The sequence below is a fragment of the Misgurnus anguillicaudatus genome, chromosome 24 (assembly GCF_027580225.2).
Source record: "Misgurnus anguillicaudatus chromosome 24, ASM2758022v2, whole genome shotgun sequence".
Taxonomy (NCBI): Eukaryota; Metazoa; Chordata; class Actinopteri; order Cypriniformes; family Cobitidae; genus Misgurnus; species Misgurnus anguillicaudatus.
This window is the reverse complement of record NC_073360.2, coordinates 39,161,721-39,182,621: the sequence shown is the minus strand read 5'-3', so window position 1 is coordinate 39,182,621 and position 20,901 is coordinate 39,161,721. Positions and strand designations below refer to the sequence as shown.

The 20,901-nt window shown below is 38.3% G+C and overlaps 1 protein-coding gene across 1 annotated transcript in view; it reads left to right on the top strand.

Moving 5' to 3' along the window:
• The first annotated feature begins 2,113 nt into the window (after nucleotides 1-2,113).
• LOC141361710 (ribonuclease inhibitor-like) overlaps nucleotides 2,114-20,901 on the top strand; it is a 76,790-nt gene continuing 58,002 nt past the window's right edge. Inside the window, exons 1-3 of the mRNA XM_073863401.1 lie at nucleotides 2,114-2,153; nucleotides 2,477-2,486; nucleotides 2,838-2,948. Of these exons, the coding sequence (XP_073719502.1) occupies nucleotides 2,114-2,153; nucleotides 2,477-2,486; nucleotides 2,838-2,948 (161 nt within the window). The remainder of the gene's footprint in view (nucleotides 2,154-2,476; nucleotides 2,487-2,837; nucleotides 2,949-20,901) is intronic.

The window sequence follows — 20,901 nt, the reverse complement described above, 5'->3', positions numbered from 1 at the left end:
GCACTCTTAACTGACTACAATACAAATTCATTTATGCACTACTTAAATATTAATTTCACTACTGTTCTGTTTAGTTTATTATGTACACATCCATTTGTACATTTCTTATGTTCATAGTACCACCCATACATAGTAAGTGTTTACATCGTATTACATAATCCTGCACCTATGCAATTATTATTGATACCCTGCACTTTTTATACTGCTTTTGCACTTCTGCATTTCGTTGTCTTGTGCTTGTGTAATGACAACAAAGTTTAATCTAATCATATGGCCCACACAGCTATGTATTGTAATGTTCTAATGTATATATGTTACCTTCGAAATTCAGTCGATGATGTGAGGAACTCCGACACCTTCATAAACCTCCACAGCCTCGATGCATCTTCTTTGTGTGTTTACCTGTTCCACGTGCTCCGCAAGACCATTTTGTGCTTGAGCGCCACCAAGTCGTGTTTTACTGGAACTTCAGCAGCGCCAGGCACGTGAACAAAAGCGCCAATCTCATTGGTCGGCCAACTTTTAACGCGCCGCGTCAAACCAAAAAAACACGTCCGTGGCGTTTTTCTGAAAATGACGCTTTTGCGCGTCGCGCTTTTCGCGTGGGTGTGCGCACTCACATTGGTGCTCGTTCTTGAGTCACGAGACGTTAAACGTCGACGATAAACGCGCCCGAAAAACGTCCCGGTGTGTAAAGACCTTAATGCCTTAGAAGCTTCCTAAAAACCTCTCTCAGATAGCTCTATTAGGGTGGGGGTTTTTAAACAAGTGGTTTTGCACCTATTTGGCTCCCCCTACTAGCTTAACTTGTAATCTGATTACTGATTGGCTGACTTTGCTGCCACTCAAAAAAATGTAGCCAATTATTTTAAAGTGGAGGGGCAGTGAGATGCCTGTGATGTCATAAGCTTCAGTTTTTTAGATTGGGCCGTTTTCTGGCTGACATTTCTAAAAGAGGAATTTGTATGAGACTGAGATGTTTAGCATGTTTAGCACTTTTTGTATGTTCGTGAATGTGGGTAGACTACCATAATTCAACAAAGACAAGGTAAAAATAGTTTTTCATTCTCTGTCCCCTTTAAAATAATATTTATATTGGTACAAACACAATTTTTGTATAGCGTTTATAATTGTTTTAGGCTACTTAATTTCCGGACCCGTCAGGTCGGGAAATAAAGCGGGTGAACACAGAGTGTATTTTAAGTGGTTGCTGAATAGAACCTTGTGGGAGCTGGATGAAAAAAAACAGTCCCGCGCAGACCTCCTTAAACCTTGGGTGTGTATGTGTGTGTCCCGAATAAATAATTATTAAAAAAGGAATAAAGTTCAAAAGTCAGACTATAAGCAAATGAGAGACGGTAGAACATGCTTGCTATTCACACCTTTTTTTAAATGGCTGTAATCTTATCACAATAGTGCTTGATCTGTTTAAAAAGATTTTATTGATATATGAATATAAAGGTGTTAAATTAAAAATCAAAATGAAAATTTGTCTAATCCAGTAATACATTTTTTTCTATTTTTAAACTAAGCACACAATCAGAAAATCGTTTTTTTCATTTTAGTTCAGGAAATAAATAATGGGAAAAAGTCGTTTTTCCTTTTTTATTTTTGTTTTTAATTTGAAAAAAAACAACAACAATTGAACGAATGATCCATGAACCCATCGAACACCATGATAATAAATAATGACAGTGTTGCTTGACAAAAGATCAGATAGCCTATACTAGGCTAATTCAAAAGAGGGGGTAATTATTGGACGAATAAGACATGTAAGTGTGGCAACAGCAGCTTAACAGTAGCACATATTTTGGCCACGGCGTGACACGGATGAACAGAAACAAAACTATTTGGACAAAAGCAACCTAAAAAAAACGGAACAGAGGTCTATTCACCTGAAACGACATGAAGAATAATATTAATACAAATGTATTATTCACAGCATTGAAATGGGAGGTTAAGAGTATTTTATTTGTATCCATAGGGCAGGCCTACTCCATGTAGCTGGCCCGCCATCTAAGGGTTAAAAAAATTGGCCCACGGCCAAAGTTACTTGCCCCTGGAGTACAGTGACTTATTGTAATGTTTAAGAAACCAGTCTAAGCTTTGTGACATGGTGCATTACAGTGCTGGAAGCAGCCATCAGAACATGGGTACGCTATGGTCATAAAGGGATGGCAACAATATTTGGGTAGGCTGTGGTGTTTAAACAATGCTCAGTTGGTACTTAGGGGCCCAAAGTGTGCCAAGAAAATATCTCCCACATCATTACACCACCAGCAGCCAGCCTGAACCGTTGGCATTCTGTATCCATGCTTTCATGTTAACACCAAATTCTGACCCTATCATCTGAATGTTGCAGATGAAAGCGAGACTTATCAGACCACGCAAAGTTTCAATCTTCCATTCTCCAATTTTGGCGATTTGAACGGTCAAATTTTTGAACTGACACTCACTGATATTTTCTCTTGTTCAGGCCGTTCTCTGTAACCATAAATATGCTTGTTTGTGAAAATCCCTGCACCTTCTTGTGGCTAAATCTTTGTTTGATTTCAAGTTCACGCGGGCTGTGTAAACCATTGGTAGATTACTAATCTATTTAGATCACCTTGTTTATATTTGATGCCAACGTATCGATTCTTATATTGCCAGAAACGGACAACGATACATTGCCATAACAATGTATTTTCCCACCCCTAATTACTATTAATATCTTATGATTTATAATGAACTGTTAAATAATAAATAATGAATAAACTATCAAAAGAAAATCAATGTTGATCTGATGTGTTTGTTGTGATCCGAGAGAGGAAGTTTTGTGTCTCTATTCTCTACAGGTGGTCACACCATACACAACTGGATCTGTCTGATAATAATATTGGAGATTCAGGAGTGGAGTTGATCTCTGATGTACTGAGGAATCCTGACTGTAAACAGCAGATACTGAGGTGAGATCATCTCTCTAATAGCCACACATGTACTGAGGTTTAAGGCCAATTTATACTTTTGCGTTAGGTGCGCGTTATAGGTGTGCGTTATAGGTACGCCGGAACATACGCATAGACGCAAACCCTGTCGCCGTAGCCTTCGCAGTACCTGACGTGCACCTCCTCAAAAATGTAACTACACGTCGAAACGACGCGGACCGCAAGATCTGTGATTGGTCGGCGTGAATGCATTGTGTTTCCTCCTACGCAATTCGGTGGTGTAACTGCAGAGCAACACAAACGCAGAAGTATAAATGCTCATGACGGCGTTGCCTTCGTGCGTAGCGTCTGGCGTACCCTACGGCGTAACCCCGACGCAAAAGTATAAATTGGCTTTTAGTTTAAGTTGGTGTAAAGGGCTCATTGTACTTCTGTGTAGGGCCTACTCCGTAACATTGATGCTAAACCGGCATGCAATTCTTCAAGCCAGTTGCGATCAGTCTTACAAATGACCTCAAATATCTTTAAATGTGCGTTTGTTGCTTCTAGGGCTGAAACGATTCATCGAGTTACTCAATTAAAAAAATTCCTTGTTAAATTCCTATGACGTGCACTACACGCGCCGAGATCTGATTCACACGGACCGTTGTTCAATGTTCAAGAAGCACATCATAGCGCGTGATACATTTTGAATTTAGTTGACGCGATGGCGGAGAGTAAATATGTCCATAAACGGCAGAGAGAGAATGTCTAAAGTTTGGGATTATTACATTTTCATTACATTCAGCATCTGAACCGAAAGCATCCACTGCCGTTTCACCAAGCGTTGATGAAACAAGGTAACGTAGCTTCCGCTGATTTTAATCCCATACTGTATTTGTAGCGATGTCGTTATGCAGTTTGACTAGATATGATGTTTAGCTTTGATGTTTTTGTATTCGCGTTCAATTGCAGGAGAGTATAGATTAAAAAAGAACCCCTTCACACACACGCATGCACTACAGGTGTGTGTACCAAAAAACGGCACCACAGTGCAATCATATATGGGCAACTTGTAATCTGACATATTTTGTTCAATAATAATAATCTCTGTCTTATTGGAGTTTAGCATAAGGAAGTTATTACCTCTCATGCTTAAACTTTTATGTAGCCACGCAACAATAATTTCAGCTGCATGCATTCACTGTATACAGCGGGACGTGATGTTGTGATTTTTCGAATGGATTCTTAACCTAAAATGTAGTGCTGCCGCGAATAGTCGACGTAGTCGACGTAATCGACGTTGAAAATTTGTCGACGGCAATTTTTTTAGTCGAGGAGTAGCATATTTATTTTTTTCCGTCTCAAACGGCCCACTGTAATTCTGTCTCATGTCTCAAATGGCTCAATGTAATTCACCTCCACACCAGTCTGTGCGCTGTGCGCGCCCTGCTGGTTAATCTGCTACGCTATCATCTTTCTTCCCTCTCCCCCTGCCTTCACTGCTTTTATTTTGAAAAATTGGCGGTGGCAGGTGAGTCTATGGAATTATGAGTCGGAAAGCTTCCGAAGTATGAAAGTATTTTAAGCCAAGTTGTGATAAAAGAGTGGTCTGTTACACCGTGCCAAACGTCGCTGGCTTATCACGGGAGCACAACGACAATGCACGAGCATCTCAACCGAAAACACTCGGGAGTTATTGAAGATACACCCACAGAGAATAGGACAACGTAAGTAACTGTTATATGATTATTAATGAAACGGCGAGCTAGTCAGTACTGTTTTATTAACTCTTTTGAGAAGTACAATGACTCTGTCTTTGGATGTTAAAGGCTATCAGTGTTTGCTCGTGATTCCGCCACGGAATCAACACTGGACGCAACAAATAGATTTTTCATGATTCCCATTTACATTTTTATTTTACTATTTTAAACGGCTCAATTCATTGTTGCGAGTGTTCAGCGCGTCTCTCTCTCTCTCTCTCTCTCTCTCTCTCTCACTCATGTTGCTTGCAGCTTCTCGACCGCGCGCGCCTCTCTCTTACGTGACAAGGTGGCATTGTTTTTAATGTACTTTCTTTTTTGCGTAAACGTCAACATTCACAGATGTCTCTGACAAAGACGACTGATCGAGTTAACATGACTTGAAGAAAGATTAGCAGTAGTGTGAGTCTGTGTGCGAGTTTCTCCCTCCCTATGATGTTGTATGCCGTGTTCTGTAGTCTATGTAACAACAACAGTGTATTCTCTTATATTTCTGAATTTGCACCGAATTGTCTGCGCTATATCACTCGCATTTAAAATCAAGAAATGGCTCAAAACACAACAACAATTATGAGAAGAGCAACAGCAGTAAAGCTACAATGTAAATGTATGGTGATTTTTGCATATCTAAATCAGGATTTTAGCAGCAGTTAAAGGAACAGCTGGTTGGATAAAAAACGAGGTGATGGGTCACGTTTAGTCACTATTTTATAGGCTACAACAGAACAGATAATATGTAAAATAGCATTCAGTTGTGTTAAAATGCAATATAAGATCAAAGAGTAGAAGTGAAACATTTCATATTTCTGTTAAGCATCTACTTTGCACTGGAAGTTTTTATTATTATTTATATTGTTTACATTGTAATTTTTTATTTGGTAACATTTAAGTTATTCATATTGTTTATGACACCGGTGGGTTCAAAATAAAATGGACACAATGAAATAACAAACACTTGAGGTTTTTTTAATTAGTCGTTTAGAATAGTCGACTATTCGAAAAATTAGTCGAAAGATTAGTCGTTAGAAAATAAGTCGTTAGTGGCAGCACTACCAAAATGCACCGCAATGCAAGTGATGCAAACCAAATGCAGCGTTCTATTGAAAATGAATGTATGTATTTCTGCAGTACCAAAATCCAATGAAGCAACTGAACTTCTGAGTGGGGTGTCACTCTTCCTCCTGCACAGCACGCATGCACACACACAAACACAAACACAGGTGCAAGTGTGCGCGCATACACACAGGTTGTTACCATAGTAAATAGGCTCACCCCAGAAATTATATATTATTTGTTAGTAATGGTAAATGCTGCAGGTGTAGAAATGTACATAAACCAGATATTTACTTTGATGTCAGGGCTAGATTACAGCATGAAACCTGTTGTGCATATTAATAAATTAAAGTGTTTAATTGTTGGCACTGGCATTTATAAACACTAAATGGGTAAAAAATGGAAATAAATAGGCTTATTTCTTGGAGCCAAATACCTCTGTTTTAGAAATAAAAGCCAAATGCTTGAACATTTTACAGCCAAGTCATTCTCGTTATGCATTATTTGTTTTGGTTGTTTAAAAACACACAAAAAAAATGTATCCGATTACTCGATTAATCGATCGATTCAGTGCTAGATTAATCGATTACAAAAAGAATCGATAGCTGCAGCCCTAGTTGCTTCACATGAAGCTATTGAGTGTATTAAAGGCAAAGTGCACAATGTTTGAAAAACACTTTGGAAAAGGAGACGGGACGACTACCAAAACACACTTGTAGCCAATCCGCAGTAAAGGGGCGTGTCTTCTAACCGACATCCTTGCCGAGGTTGCGTATGTGTGGGGCGGGTCTTTTAAAAGAAGGTCCAGATGTCAGATGCCAGAAACATGAGTCATTCTGAATGGCACATAACTTAGTTCAAATTCACTTGTGCATTCTCATAATTTTGTGCAGATATAATTTGTAATGTTATGTTTATTTTGTATATATCTGATTAATATCATATAGGTCAGGATACGTTTCTTTAAGTTAAATAAAGCGCTAGCAAAGTACTCCAGTTTACCGGTATCTATTCAACGCCCACAGCTCAAACAGCAATGCACAGCTTATAATAACGATGAGAACACAGTTTTATTAAATTGTTGTGAATTCATTGGTAGTTGTCATTTTCAGCACGTTGTTCCAGGAAGAGCGTGTCCACAACAGTCAAAATAATATGTGGTGATGATGGCGCAGTGGATAATACACAGGCCTTTGGTGTGAGAGACCTGGGTTCGAATCCACTGTGACACACCATTGTATCCCTGAGCTAGACACTTAACCCCTAGAATAAATGTCAATGTAATATATTTAAAGTAGTTAATTTAAAAAGTAGCCTATTGTTGTTTAAAAAATCTGCATTTACTTAAATTACTATTTTGCCAAATTGATAATTAAATAGAAAATATACATTGGGGAGGGGCGTTATACTGTATGAAAGCAAAATGTCCAGGAGAAGGTTAGGTGCAAAAACTACCTCTTTTTTACCAGGAGCACTGTAACCCCTGACTGAAAATTTTTGACGTGCAAGTTGAAAATTTAAGGGCACACCTTATATCAATGAATGCAATAATTCACTTTTCCCCATAGTAAATGCATTATGGAAAAATGCTATGATAAGAAATAGATTTAACTCTATATGCATTTGTTGCACATGCCATCATTATGCACAAATGAACTTTTTAAACACATACATGTATTTAAATTAGCAATAGAGATTCTATATGCTGATTTTAGGTCTGCAGCTAGTAATTACAACCAGTAGTTAGGTGGTAATTGATTTGTTGCATGTTACATACATAGTTTAATAAAATAATTTAAACAATAGTTATATCCAGTGTTATCTAGTTAGCATATTGTAATAAGATGAGTGGCTTTATAGATACTGTTATTCTTTACACTTTTGTTGTTGTCTTGTCTTCAGTTTTCTTCAACTGGGCACCTGATTCCTTTATTCCTATACCTTTCTTATACCTATACCTTTATATCTGTAATGATGGTATTCATTTATAAGTTATTCCGCTCTCTCTCTATCTCTCATTTATGCAATGTCTAATGACCCTGCACCTTCTTGTGGCTAAATCTTTGTTTGATTTCAAGTTCATGCGGGCTGCGTAAACCATTGGTAGATTACTGATCTATTTAGAGCAACTTGTTTATATTTGATGCCAACGTATCGATTCTCATATCGCCAGAGAAAGTAAACGATACATCGCCATAACAATGTATTGTCCCACCCCTAATTACTATTGATATCTTATGATTTATAATGAACTGTAAAATAATTATGAATAAACTAACAAAAGAAAATCAATGTTGATCTGATGTGTGTGTTGTGATCTGAGAGAGTGAAGTTTGTGTCTCTATTCTCTACAGGTTAAGGAGGTGTAATATCACAGCTGAAAATTGTGTTGCTCTGACTTCAGCTTTAACATCAAATCCATCACACCTGACACTACTGGATCTGTCTTATAATAATATTGGAGATTCGGGCTTGAAGCTGATCTCTGATGTACTGAGGAATCCTGACTGTAAACTGGAGATACTGAGGTGAGATCATCTCTCTAATAGCCACACATGTACCAGGGAACTACACTGCGACCAAAATGGTCGCATATGCGACCTTTTGAACTGCCGTTGCGACCCTAATTTTTAATAGGTCGCAAATGTGCTACCTAATGTTTAAGACAATATGCTATGATTTACTATGAGCATTTATTAAAACAGAAATGTGGATTTTAAGAATACGTTTTATAACGTGCTCTGAGCCCTCAACACGTTCGCTTCATTTTGCGTGAAAGCACGTCGTGTCTCTCCCTGAGTGTGCGTTCGCGTGCTCTCTGTTTCTCAATGAATTGGGTGCGACGCGAAGCAAGCTCAGTGTCTTCCATGTTTCTGAACTTGAACAGCCAGAGGTCTTTCTTCACTGAGGACGCGGGACTCGTATGGTTCCGGGTTTATATTTTAAATGGTCAGTCGGGTCCGGTTAGGTCCTAGTTTAATTACTTTGGGTCCCAAGTCTGATTAATATTGTGTGTATAACCCGAGTCGATCGGAAAACTGCCATGAGCGCTACCGCGCTAAACCTCGACTGCAGTTTCATTGTGCCTCCGGTTTCTATGGCGATGGTTCTTGTTACGACCACGCGCTTAATTTTTCTTTCTCACATTTTTTAAATAATATTATTATTAATAAACCATATCTTTTCTAAAACCATATCCATATTAAGTTTGCACAGAGATTGTAGCAAAAAGCAGTGCTAATGTCAAGGCCATTGCACTGAATGAGCAAAGCCATGTAAAGTCTGTCACCGGGACAGCACGTAGACTTTTAAATCTAAAATAATAATGAGTGGATTAAGCTTTTTTAATCGGCAAGAGAGAAATAGAAAAATAGAGCAGAAGCAGTAAAAGTGCCTATCTAATAGAAATTATAACCATTATAACATCAGTCACATTTATAATCTATAGACCTGAACTGTCTATTATATTGAGTTTGATAAAAGGGGTCTATCAGTGCAAAAACAGCAAGATTAGCACTTTTGGGAGTACTTGGACTCGCCTGAAAAGTCCGCTCCCCTTCTCACTCTCATAATGGGAGAGGGAGGGTGTTACTGCGCCGAGTCGAAGTACTCCCAAAAGTGCTATTACGCCATAAAATATAGTTCCTCTTTTAAATCCGCTTAGAAAAGCGCTACGTTTTATTTTGTACCACCAAACTTGCTCGTATAACTACTCGTCTTAAATAGGAAAAACGTTGATGTGTTTGGTCACTTCTAACTTTATCTCTAAATGGTACCATTGAATGAATGGGGCTAAGCTAAATGCTATCGAAGCGTCGCAGCACGCTCCAGCGCTTACGTGCACGCACACAGATGATAGAGGGATGTATCAACAATTCTTAGTTAAGGTAATAACATATTTTAATATTGAAAATGAGTAGACTATTCCTTTAATATAACTTGAAAAAAAAATGTGCGACCAAATCATATTTTGCGCCAGTAACTGAAAAAGTTGGTAGCGCAAGTGCCACCAGTCAAAAAGGTTAGTGTAGTTCCCTGTGTACTAAGGCTTAGTTAAAGTTGGTGTAAAGGGCTCATTGTACTTCTGCGTAGGGCCTACACCGTAGCATTGATGCTAAACCGGCATGCAATTCTTCAAGCCAGTTGCCGATCAGTCTTACAGTGGCAAGAAAAAGTTTGTGAACTCCTAGGAATAAACTGATTGTCATAAAATGGGATCTGATCCTCATCTTGGTCACAACAATAGACAAATACAAGTCTACAAGCTGCAAACGCACAAAAATTCTAGTTTCTTGTGTCTTTTTAAAAACACCCATTAAACATTCACAGTGCTGAAGGAAAATATAAGTGAACCCTTGGATTTTTTTTTATACTTTTTATTGTGACATTGTTCGCCTTGATATCCTACAATCAACACAACAAAATTGACACAATACATATACATATTTTTTTCCCTCCCCATTTCTCCTTCCTTACCACACCGTGAATGACAAAGCAAAACAAAACAAAACAAAGCAACACAAAGCAAAACGAAAAAAAAAAAAAAAGAAAAAACCATTCAATGCCTACATATCATCCAAGTTTCCATGTAGTTACATCATATATCACTCAAAATACGTCCATGCTTCATCTAATTACACAGGTCCCAATCCATACGTTTATTACTCAAGATTTGATTAACATATGCAGACCATCTCATCTTAAATAAACTCATTTTCCCTTTCATTTTATGTGTTATCATTTCATTTTCATACAAGTTTTCTACAGCTTCAATCCATTTATCCAACCTGGGAGAGTCAGCTTTTTTCCATCCTCGAGTTACTTGTTTAATAGCGGTAATTCTCAACACCCAGAAGATATAGTAATGCTCTTTGTTTAACCCTTCTGGCTGTATACCAAGCATAACATGTAAATGACCAAAATTAATATTTTTACCACAAATTAGATTTATTAGTTCCAACACCTTAACCCAATATAGCTGGATTTTTGAACATGTATAAAGGATATGAGTCAAATCAACATTACATTCCCCACACTCTCTCCAGCAATATTGTTTTTGGTTTGTATATTTACTAATTTTCAAAGGTGTTATAAAAAATCTAACCAATATCTTCCATGCATATTCCTGCCAATAGGGAGACTTAACATAACCAAAAACATTTTTATATGCCTGACTCAACAAACTCAACTTTTCATAGACTTTCAAAATATATTCCACAATAGGTTTAGGGTCTTGGAAGGACTGTATATTTGTTATTATATAACTCCTTGCTTGGAGGTAGCCAAAAAAATTATAACTTGAAAGATTATAGTCCTTCAACAAATTTTCAAATGTATCTACCATATGGTTTTGAATCTTTTTATGAAATCTTGTAAGGCCTTTGGTTCCCATATCCTGAAAATCACATTTGTACGGTTTGGAGTGAAATCTGGGTCCTGATCAATTTCCCTCAAACAAACCGTATCTATTGGTTTTATTTTCATAGTTTTACCTAATCCTTTCCAGCTTTTCCATGTATGGTAAATAGAGTGATTTATATACTTAACTCTTTCTGCCGTTTGTCCTGAGAAGATTAGGGAGGTGGGTGAGTTTATCATTTTGATCTCAATAGATTTCCATTTAGGATTCATTTTATTATTCATCAAAACTAAAATACTTTTAACTTGGGCTGCATAGTCATAATGACTCAAATTTGGTAGACCCAACACACCTTGTTTGTTATTTTGTTGTAGATATTTAAGTTTTACCCTCAACTTAAACCTTTTCATAAACGCTGTTTGGAGGTTACATCCTATTTCCATAATTTCAGTTTTAGCTGAATTTAATTTATAGCCAGATAAGGACCCGTATTTCCCAATTTCTTCCAAAAGAACTGGTAATGATTTATATATATCAATTAGGAATATTATAACGTCGTCCACATATAACGCAAGTTTGTGTTCTTCATCTTGTATCCTAACACCCTTTATACCCATAGTCTTATTCGTATGTATTCCGCCAGTGGCTCAATGCACATGGCGAAAATCTGTGACCCTTGGATTTTAATAGCTTGTTGAACCTCCCTTGGCAGCAATTGTTCAAGCAAGTGCTTTCAGTTGTTCTGAATCAGACCTGCACATCGTACATTTGTACACAAGATACATTTGTAGGATGTCTGGTGTAAACTACTCTCTTGAGGTAATTCCTAGGGCTGTGAAGTAGGCTTGTTGCGATAGTCGGTGAAACAGTGATTACCGATGCTTCAGCCTCTCACCGGTTGGATCACTTTCCCACCGCGACACCGTCTTTCACCGTCGTTTTGATATTTTCTTGTAATTAAATCATTTAGTTTCGTTAGAGAGAGCAAACACTTACAACTGAATGTGTCTGATGCCTGAATCCAGCGGAGCTGAACGCGCGTCATCACAGAGCAGCGGCTGCGGGTGTCAGATTTCATTTATTCCTGTCAGACAGAAGCCGCGTGCTTACTCGATTTTGTTATAAGATACATATATGATGTTTAATATAGGCGAGATCGTTTTGTTGTTGTGTTTTTCATTAAGAATAATAAAAAAAAAACATCATTCAAGCAGCGTTTTATGGAGGAATAGCCGTTTGCTCTGCTTGGGACTGGCGGGTTTCTGTCAGAAGTACCTGCGCACATTGACTCAAGGACTTAAATCAGCTGTTGCATTTGCATTTGCACGCAAATTCATATGCGATTTAACGCAGCACACACAAGCGCTGGATTTAAACAACAGTTGCATCTAATTCAAAAGTGAAAGTAAAATGCGCACTTCTGTGCATTTATAAGCCCCTCCCACCCGGTGAAACCGGTATCACCGGGTTTGTCACACGCTGATTAACCGGTGGGAAAATTCTGTCACCGCAACAACCCTAATGTGAAGGTTAGGATTTTTTTCTCGCCGCGGCGAAACATCAAAAAATCAAAAACGCACAACAGTAACCCCCCAATCGCATCATGCCATAAATAACTGCGCAAAACTTATGGGTACTCCAGTCAATGCTTTATATTTCTGTTGTCCATTTACATAATCCAGAAGATAAAAATACTTTTTTGATCCCGAGCTGGAGAAATTAGCTTACAGCATTAGCGAGTCACGCTGTCAGTAAGCGCTCACCTGCCTGCTATCACTTTGGTAATTAGCTACTATCGTAAAAGTCTTGGCGATTCCCAACTGTCGCTGCTGGGCTGAAGTTTTATGCTATACTAAGGTATGTGTGGTGCTCCCAAGTGCGACAAACACCACACGATAGTTAATCATCACAAGATTTGATTTTAGATAGTAGCATTTCCTCGCTACCATAGTCAGACATGTCTACAGCCGATTGCGCTATAGCCTTCATAACGATAGTTGGCATGTTTTGCCCATTATAGTTTTATATAATTATTATTCTATTATTATCATCACCAACGCGCATTTCGTGCTCCCGGACAATTTCTTGCACCTGAATAATGTAATGTGCGTGGCTGTGAGATTTTCTTGCACTTGAGATTTTGTTATTCGTGAGTGAGTTGGTACTATTCCATGGCATGCAATAAATATCAGAGCACCTGACCTGTGCATGACGCGCTTAAATTAATGGCTTCAAGTTTAAGAAGAGTGTGACAGTGACAGTATTTGTGTGTATTTAAGTACTGAAACTTAGTAATTAAATAACAATATTCAGACACGCGCAAGAAATAAACCCCTATATATGTTTAATGGACCATAGCTCCCCATTGTGTGGAAAGCTGTTTTTTCTCTTGACGCCCTTGAACACAGGATGGAAGACAGTAAATTCTGATTAACAATGACTTTTGTGTATAGTTCATAAGAGATGAGCCGGATACTCGGCTGAAACGAGTATCCGGTACGGATAAAGCACTTCTGCCGAGTACGAGTATTATACGAGTAATATGAGTTAATGGCTGTTTCTCAATTCCAAGAACGCAAAGAACGGACTTGCGTCCTCGTGGAGATCGGTCTTGCCAGGCGACCTTGGAAGAACGAACTCGGAAGTTTTGCCGCAATGACTTCTGGGGCGTAAAGCGATTTCAGCAAGTCTGCACTCGATGCATCCTCGATAACAAGAACACATCCGGGTATTTTCATGCGTCCTCTGTCCTTGCGTTCTTGAGAATTGGAATGAACTTCGACCGTTAATGATGACGTAGAGCGAGGACACGAGAACGCAAGATCGCTGAAGAACGCATATTGAGAAACAGCCGATATCTGTGCTCGGATTAAATGAAAATCATCATTGGGTAGCTGATTGTGTCAGCGTTCTGTGATAGGCTAGTAGTAACAGCGCCTGCCCCTCCCCTACACAAATACAGATGTATTGTGTTGCTGTGTGTCCCGCTCTGCTCATTCACACACAGAAAAGCTCTCTGTTTCTCTCCCTCAGTCACTCGGGTTCACGGTTCTTTTCCATTAACGTTAGGGTTTCTTCAGCTTTTTACTTTGGGTTGTAACGTTAATACGTACTAACCAGCAGAGTTCTGGTAAACGTGGGTTCGTTCAGACGTGAATGCAACTCGCATCGCGTCTCTGCCTGTCGGAGATTTTTTTTCTTTTTAAACCTTCAGCTGTCTCTAACCAGTAATCAGACACTGAATGTCTGGCACGTTTTTGCTGTATTTCATACAAAAATAAAGGTATTAAGCTTGTGTTATAAATATTACAAATTAATTTAAGCTACACACACTCACTCTCACTCTCTCTCTCTCTCTCTCTCTCTTTCTCTCTCGTCAGTTTTTTCTCTCTGACACTTTTTTGCTGTATTTCATAAAAAATAAAGGTAGTAAGTTAAAGTTAGTGTTATAAATATTACAAATTAATTAAGCTACACACACTCTCCCTCTCTCTTCCTCTCTCTGCCAGTCAGTTTTTTTTTCGTTTTAACCATCAGCTGGCTCTAACCAGTTTTTTTTAAGTGTCTGACACTTTTTGCTTTTTGCTGTATTTCATAAAATATAAAGGTAGTAGTGGTATAAATAATAAATAATATTACAAATTAAGCTACACACACAAACAAACACTCTCTCTCTCCCTCTTATGATCAGTGATACAGAAATATAACAATTTCTGATCAAGCCATATATTAATTGCATGCTTAAAATAACATACAGGTTAAAGCCCCGCCCATTTCAAGACAAACCCCGCCTACTTCCGGGTTAGGTCACACCCACTCCGAGTACAAATACAGATACAGATAATTCATATGGTTAACAGATACAGATAATGCTGTACTCGCTCATCCCTACAAAAAACTGTCACTACATTATTTCTATCAGATGACCTTGATTTATGAAAACTACATTCTGAAAGCTTTCCAATGATACATAATTTATCAAGACTTTTTGGGTTTAGAATAGGGGTTTAGTGTTATAAATTTGTAAAAACAAATTGGGCCTACATGTGGGCCTGTGACCTTTTTGAAACTGGCTCTCACTATGTCATTTCTTTCCCAAAATGGTGATGATAATTGAAAACTACACTCTTTGAGCTTTCAAACGATATATAGTTTGTCATGATTGGATAAGAATTCACATTCAAAAAGTAAACGTAGGCATCCAGCTGGCGGAACAATGACATTTAGCAGGCAGAGGTGTCAAGTAACGAAGTACAAATACTGTACTTTGTTACCTTACTGAAGTAGAAATTTTGGGTATCTATAGTTTACTGGAGTAATTATTTTTCATTTACATTTTCTCGCAATTATCTGTACTTTCTACTTCTTACATTAAAAAAATCGCCTCTTTACTCCTTACTCTTTACTTACTACTTCAAATTGAAAAGAAAAGTGTGAAATAAAACTCGTTGGTCACTTTCAGGTCATTTCACATTCACAAGTCTGTGAAAATGTATAGCTGGCTGCTGACAGCACCAACTCATCTGCGTGATTTAAAAAGTATAAAAATTTACCAATTTATATTATGTAACTTCAATCGTTTAAATGACATTGTGCTGCATTGCGTTTTGAAGCATGGCAAAGATATCTATGCTTAATGAGCTAAAGTCCATTAGCTACACAAGTACTGATGCAGAAATATAGGCTATTATATATAATTGCATATTTGTATAATTGTAGTTTGTGTTGCTGTCAAAATACAATTATAAATGATAACAATAGCATATTTCCATTCTCACACATACTATAGACCATTTCAAAAGATGTAAACAACACTGGTCCATAAGCACTTCCTGTTTCCGTTTTTTAACACTAGATAAACGTTAGGATAAAATAAACCAACAGAACATATAAACCTGAATTAACTGAAGTTAAACAAATATCTTAAAGATAATAAAATATGTGAAATAAAAAAATAACTGTCACAAACTGTAACAGGAAGTGTTTCTGGACCAGTGTTGTTTACATCATTTGAACTGGTCTATAGTTGTGTTTGATTTTGTTGTTTTTTAACTAAAGAGGGCACCACTGTAAAAGTCTGCTTAGGGCCCCCATTTGGCCCTGCTCTGAAGTTTGAGTTTTTGCACCATTACAATACTTAGAGGCTGTTTACACTTGGCATTAACATGTGTTTTCGTCGATCGGATCACAAGTGGACGACGTTAATGCCAGGTGTAAACGGTGTTCAAAACGTTTTGAGCTCGTCCACTTTCGACCACTTTCAACCACATCCAGAGGTGGTCGAAACCACTTTCGATCGGATCGCTTTGGAGTTGCGGAACGCACATGTGGTTGAATGCGTTCGAACAGCCACACGCGACTGCCTTCTCTCCGCCCATTTATTTAATCTGAGGTATTAAACACAAGTTTCACGTCTTTTTTGACTTCTGGCGTGAACGTTCGGTGAACAGCGCTATTTTTAGCCTTTCATTGATAAAACTAAGCGGCTGATCTCCGTAGTTTCGTTTTGAAAGCGTCTGAAAGTTGCGCGATCCTATTTCATCAATTGCGCTGAAAATTCAAAGAAAGCTCTTACATACTCATGTACAAAACACTGTGCAGCATGTTTACTTGCTAAACAAGCAGTGCACTCCGACATTATATTTGTTTGCGTCCATATAAACTCATAATTACTCCCGCTTGGGTTTGAATGACAGCAGAGTGACTCGCCCACCGTCTCACAGACCACCCCCTCATAGTATTCAGCACAGAAGCGGTCGAAAGTGGACAAAAGAGACAGATTTAAATACCAGGTGTAAACGTCATGTGTCTCTCTCGTCCACTTGTGATCCGATCGATGAAAACACATCTTAATACCAAGTGTAAACAGCCCCTTATAGGCAACTGGTCATCTTATCTTCCTCTCCATGGAACATGTTAATGCTCAGTAGTACATATGGTTCTTTAATGCAGTGGTTCTCAAACCTTTTTTTTGCGGCCCTCCTTGTGTATGGTACATTCCTTTGCGCCCCCACAAAGAAAATGGATGACAAAAAACATTCTAAAACTTAAAATTTTAATTTAACAAAACATATTAAATTATACAATGTATTGCTGTTTTTTAGTAGCCTTAATTTTCTGAGGTTTAATTACACAGAATTTATGATAAAAAAATTATTTTATAAAATATTATAAAACTGGGGCCACTTGCACTATCTTGCGGCCCCTAGTTTGAGAACCACTGCTTTAAAGCAACACTATGTAGTTTCCAAGTAAAAATGACTTACAGCTCCCCCATGTGGTTGAAAAGCGCAACAGTGCCTGATATCAGACACTCTTCTGCAGGCAGGGGGAGGGGCAGGGCTGTGTTTCCTACCCTCCACCACCACTTTCATAGTGTGCTTGTAGCAGCTAGGAGGCTGCTCAGATTGCAGCAACAGTACAATTTGTCCAGTTAAAAGTTGTTTTACCACTGAAATAATTTTAGAGACATTATTTAAAGGTAAAAAAACTACATGTTGCTTTAATGTATTTGTTTGCATTAGGGCTGAAACGATTCATCGAGTTACTCGATTTACTCGATTCAAAAATTCCTCGAGGCAAAAATTCTGCCTAGAAGCCTCGTTAAATTCCTATGACGCGCACTACACGCGCCAAGATCTGATTCACACGGACCGTTGTTCAATGTTCAGGTAGCACATTTCGGTTCAGCATCTGAACCGAAAACATCCACTGCTGTTTCACCAAGCGTCTATGAAACAAGGTAACGTAGCTTCTGCTGATTTTAATCCCATACTGTATTTGTAGCGATATCGTTATGCAGTTTGACTAGATATGATGTTTAGCTTTGATGTTTTTAAGCAGTAAACGTATTCACGTTCAATTGCAAGAGAGTATAGCTTTAAAAAGAACCCCTTCACACACACACATGCACTTTACAGGTGTGTGTACTAGGGATGTTAAGTTAATTTTCCTGACCGACAACCACAGCTTATGAACCGAACATTAACCGTTAACTTATAAGATTTTAATATTAAGTTGTCAATGAGTAAAAATACAGTTGACGGTTGTCTGTGACCTAGTTAAAACAAAACATTTCATTTGAACGTGCAAACAGCAGCGACAGATCAACAACAGAACCAGGATTCATACATTATCATTAGGGGTGTGACGAGATCTCGTGCGACGAGATCTTGCGAGATTAAAGATGTATCGCGAGATTAAGTGTGTCTCTCGAGATTTCTTGTGTAGGTGAAATTCTGGCAGTTTCTCAATAAAAGACTGCATCCTTCGGAGGTCGCATTTTTAAACTGCATTTACTTCATAAAGACTGTCTTATGAGAGACTACTAACAATTATAAAGTTTACTAATAATTTGGTTAATCGCAAATTGTTGTAATATGCTCACGACTTGCGAATGTAATGCTCAGTTAATGATCTGAAATAAACCTTAATGACGTATGCAGCCTGCATATGCGACCTCCGGAGGATGCAGCTTTCTGTTTGACCCTTTTAGGGGCCAGTTACACCAAAAGCGTTTATGGCAGTTGCCGGCGCCTTTTTTAAATGATATTCTATGGACATGGAGCGTTTGCGCGATGTTTATGCGCGCTGAGCGCCTTGCGGTTTTTGCCGGCGGCCGCAGCACGCGCCTTTGAAGGAACGCCGATAGCGGAGAAGCGCCCGACATCATTCGCGTCTTTCCATTGTCCACTCGAATGAGGGGAGATGCGGGCCTTACGTCGTGGTGAGGGAAGTTTACAGTTGCTTTGAAGAACCGGACTCCACTCGCTCACTCTCTCCTGCGTGTTTGTGCACCTCTCACCCTCAAAAAAGGTCAGAGCAAGCGCCCTCTTTTTAAAGTTTCTGCTAATATGACAGTTAACAGCAAAAGAGCGCACGCTTCAATATTTGATTGACAAGACAGCTGACTAGGTGGTTGCATAGCAATATTAAAAGCCGTGTCGACTCGCACTGTTCTTCTTTAAAAAAGGCACTGCGTCGCGCCTTGCGTTTCCAAGTGTTTAAAGCGTGGTTGGTGTAATTAGCCTCTTACAGTGCATGCATTATATTCTGTCTTTTACTGCATTTGCTTTTTTGTTTGGGTTTCCAATAATGTTATTTTGGGAGCTCGTATGAAGTCTGAGACGTGTTGTGTTTGTCTGTTGTCAGATGTGAAGTCTCAGCAGATTAAACCATCACAGAGTTTACATGATTTAATGTCTGCATGTTCATTTCTATTGTAAACAAATGGACGTATATTAAATATTAAAATGGATTTAAACATTGTTTGGCTAAAAAATAAGCGTTTCTCTCCGTCTAAAGTGAAAGTGAAGATAGCGTCCGCGAGACGAGTCAACAATCTCCCCCTGCAGGCATTTGTTATAATATATACATAATGCTTTTTATTTATAGAGCACAAATGTAATGTGCTTGTTAATGTAATGTTGTTTAAGGTAACTTGGTTTTAATACTTTATTTGAACCAATTATTATTGCATCTTCGTTATTATGTAATTTTAAAGGCTACTGCTCACTTGGGTCTATTTTTATTACCCAAAAATAACAAATTACTTCATTATCAGTTAGTAAAATAATTGTTAGGGCCAGTCCTTGATTAGTTAAAACATTTAAAAATAACATGATTTCAGTTTCTTATTCATTTATTTTATCATCGAGGGTTTCTTAAAAAGTGTAAAAATATCGTCTCGTTCTCGTGAACCCAATCTCGTGTCTCGTCTCGTCTCGTGGATTAAGTGTCTCGTCACACCCCTAATTATCATACATATCACGCAACATTACCTTATCAAAAAGCATGCGATCAGTCCAGATGATTAATATCCAAAGAGGGCAGATTGTCTCTGTTTCATCTACCACAGTGGTCATTTCTAAAGCAGGATGCTTTTCAAAAAGTTTTGCTTTTGCGTTGTCTTTCTCCGTTTGTGCAAAAAGAAAGATGTTCATGGTCAGGGGCAGAGGCCATCAGCGAACGTCTGTCCGGATGTGCGCAAGACTGAGACGGACCGCGTCATCTTGGGCGGACACGCGCGTGTCTCCGATCAGCTTCCAAACACGCACACAAATGATTTCTCATAGAAATGAATACTTTATCAGACCGTCAGGGCAGCAATAATATGTCATTTACAGGACATTTACAAATTAAAGAAAGAAAAGTGGCGAAATGTCTGTTGGCTCATGCTGACACACACCGTGCTTTAACAATTTTTTTTCTTTAAGGTGATAATGTTAATCAGTCATAAATTCTTACCTTCGGTTAATGGTTAAACGGTCAATATGAACATCCCTAGTGTGTATCAAAAAACGGCACCACAGTGCAGTCATCTATGGGCAACTTGTAATCTGACATATTTTGTTCAATTATGATAATCTCTGACTTATTAGGGTTTAGCATAAGGAAGTTATTCTCTCTCACGTGAGTCAGATCGTGCAATGCATCACATATGCTTAAATTTTTATGTAGCCACGCAACAATAATTTCAGCATGCATTCACTGGATACAGCGGGACGTGATGTTGTGATTTTTCGAACGGATGCTTCACCTAAAATGCACCGCAATGCAAGTGATGCAAACCAAATGCAGCATTCTATTGAAAATGAATGTATGTATTTCTGCCGTAACAAAATGCAATGAAGAAACTGAACGTCTGAGTGGGGTGTCACTCTTCCTCACGCACAGCACATGCACACACACACAGGTTGTTACCATAGCAAATAGGCTCACCCCAAAAATGATATATATGTTAGTAGCCTCATGGTAAATGCTTCAGGTGTAGAAATGCATTAATTAAAGTGAACAAAATTCTTCTGACTGAAATTTTTTT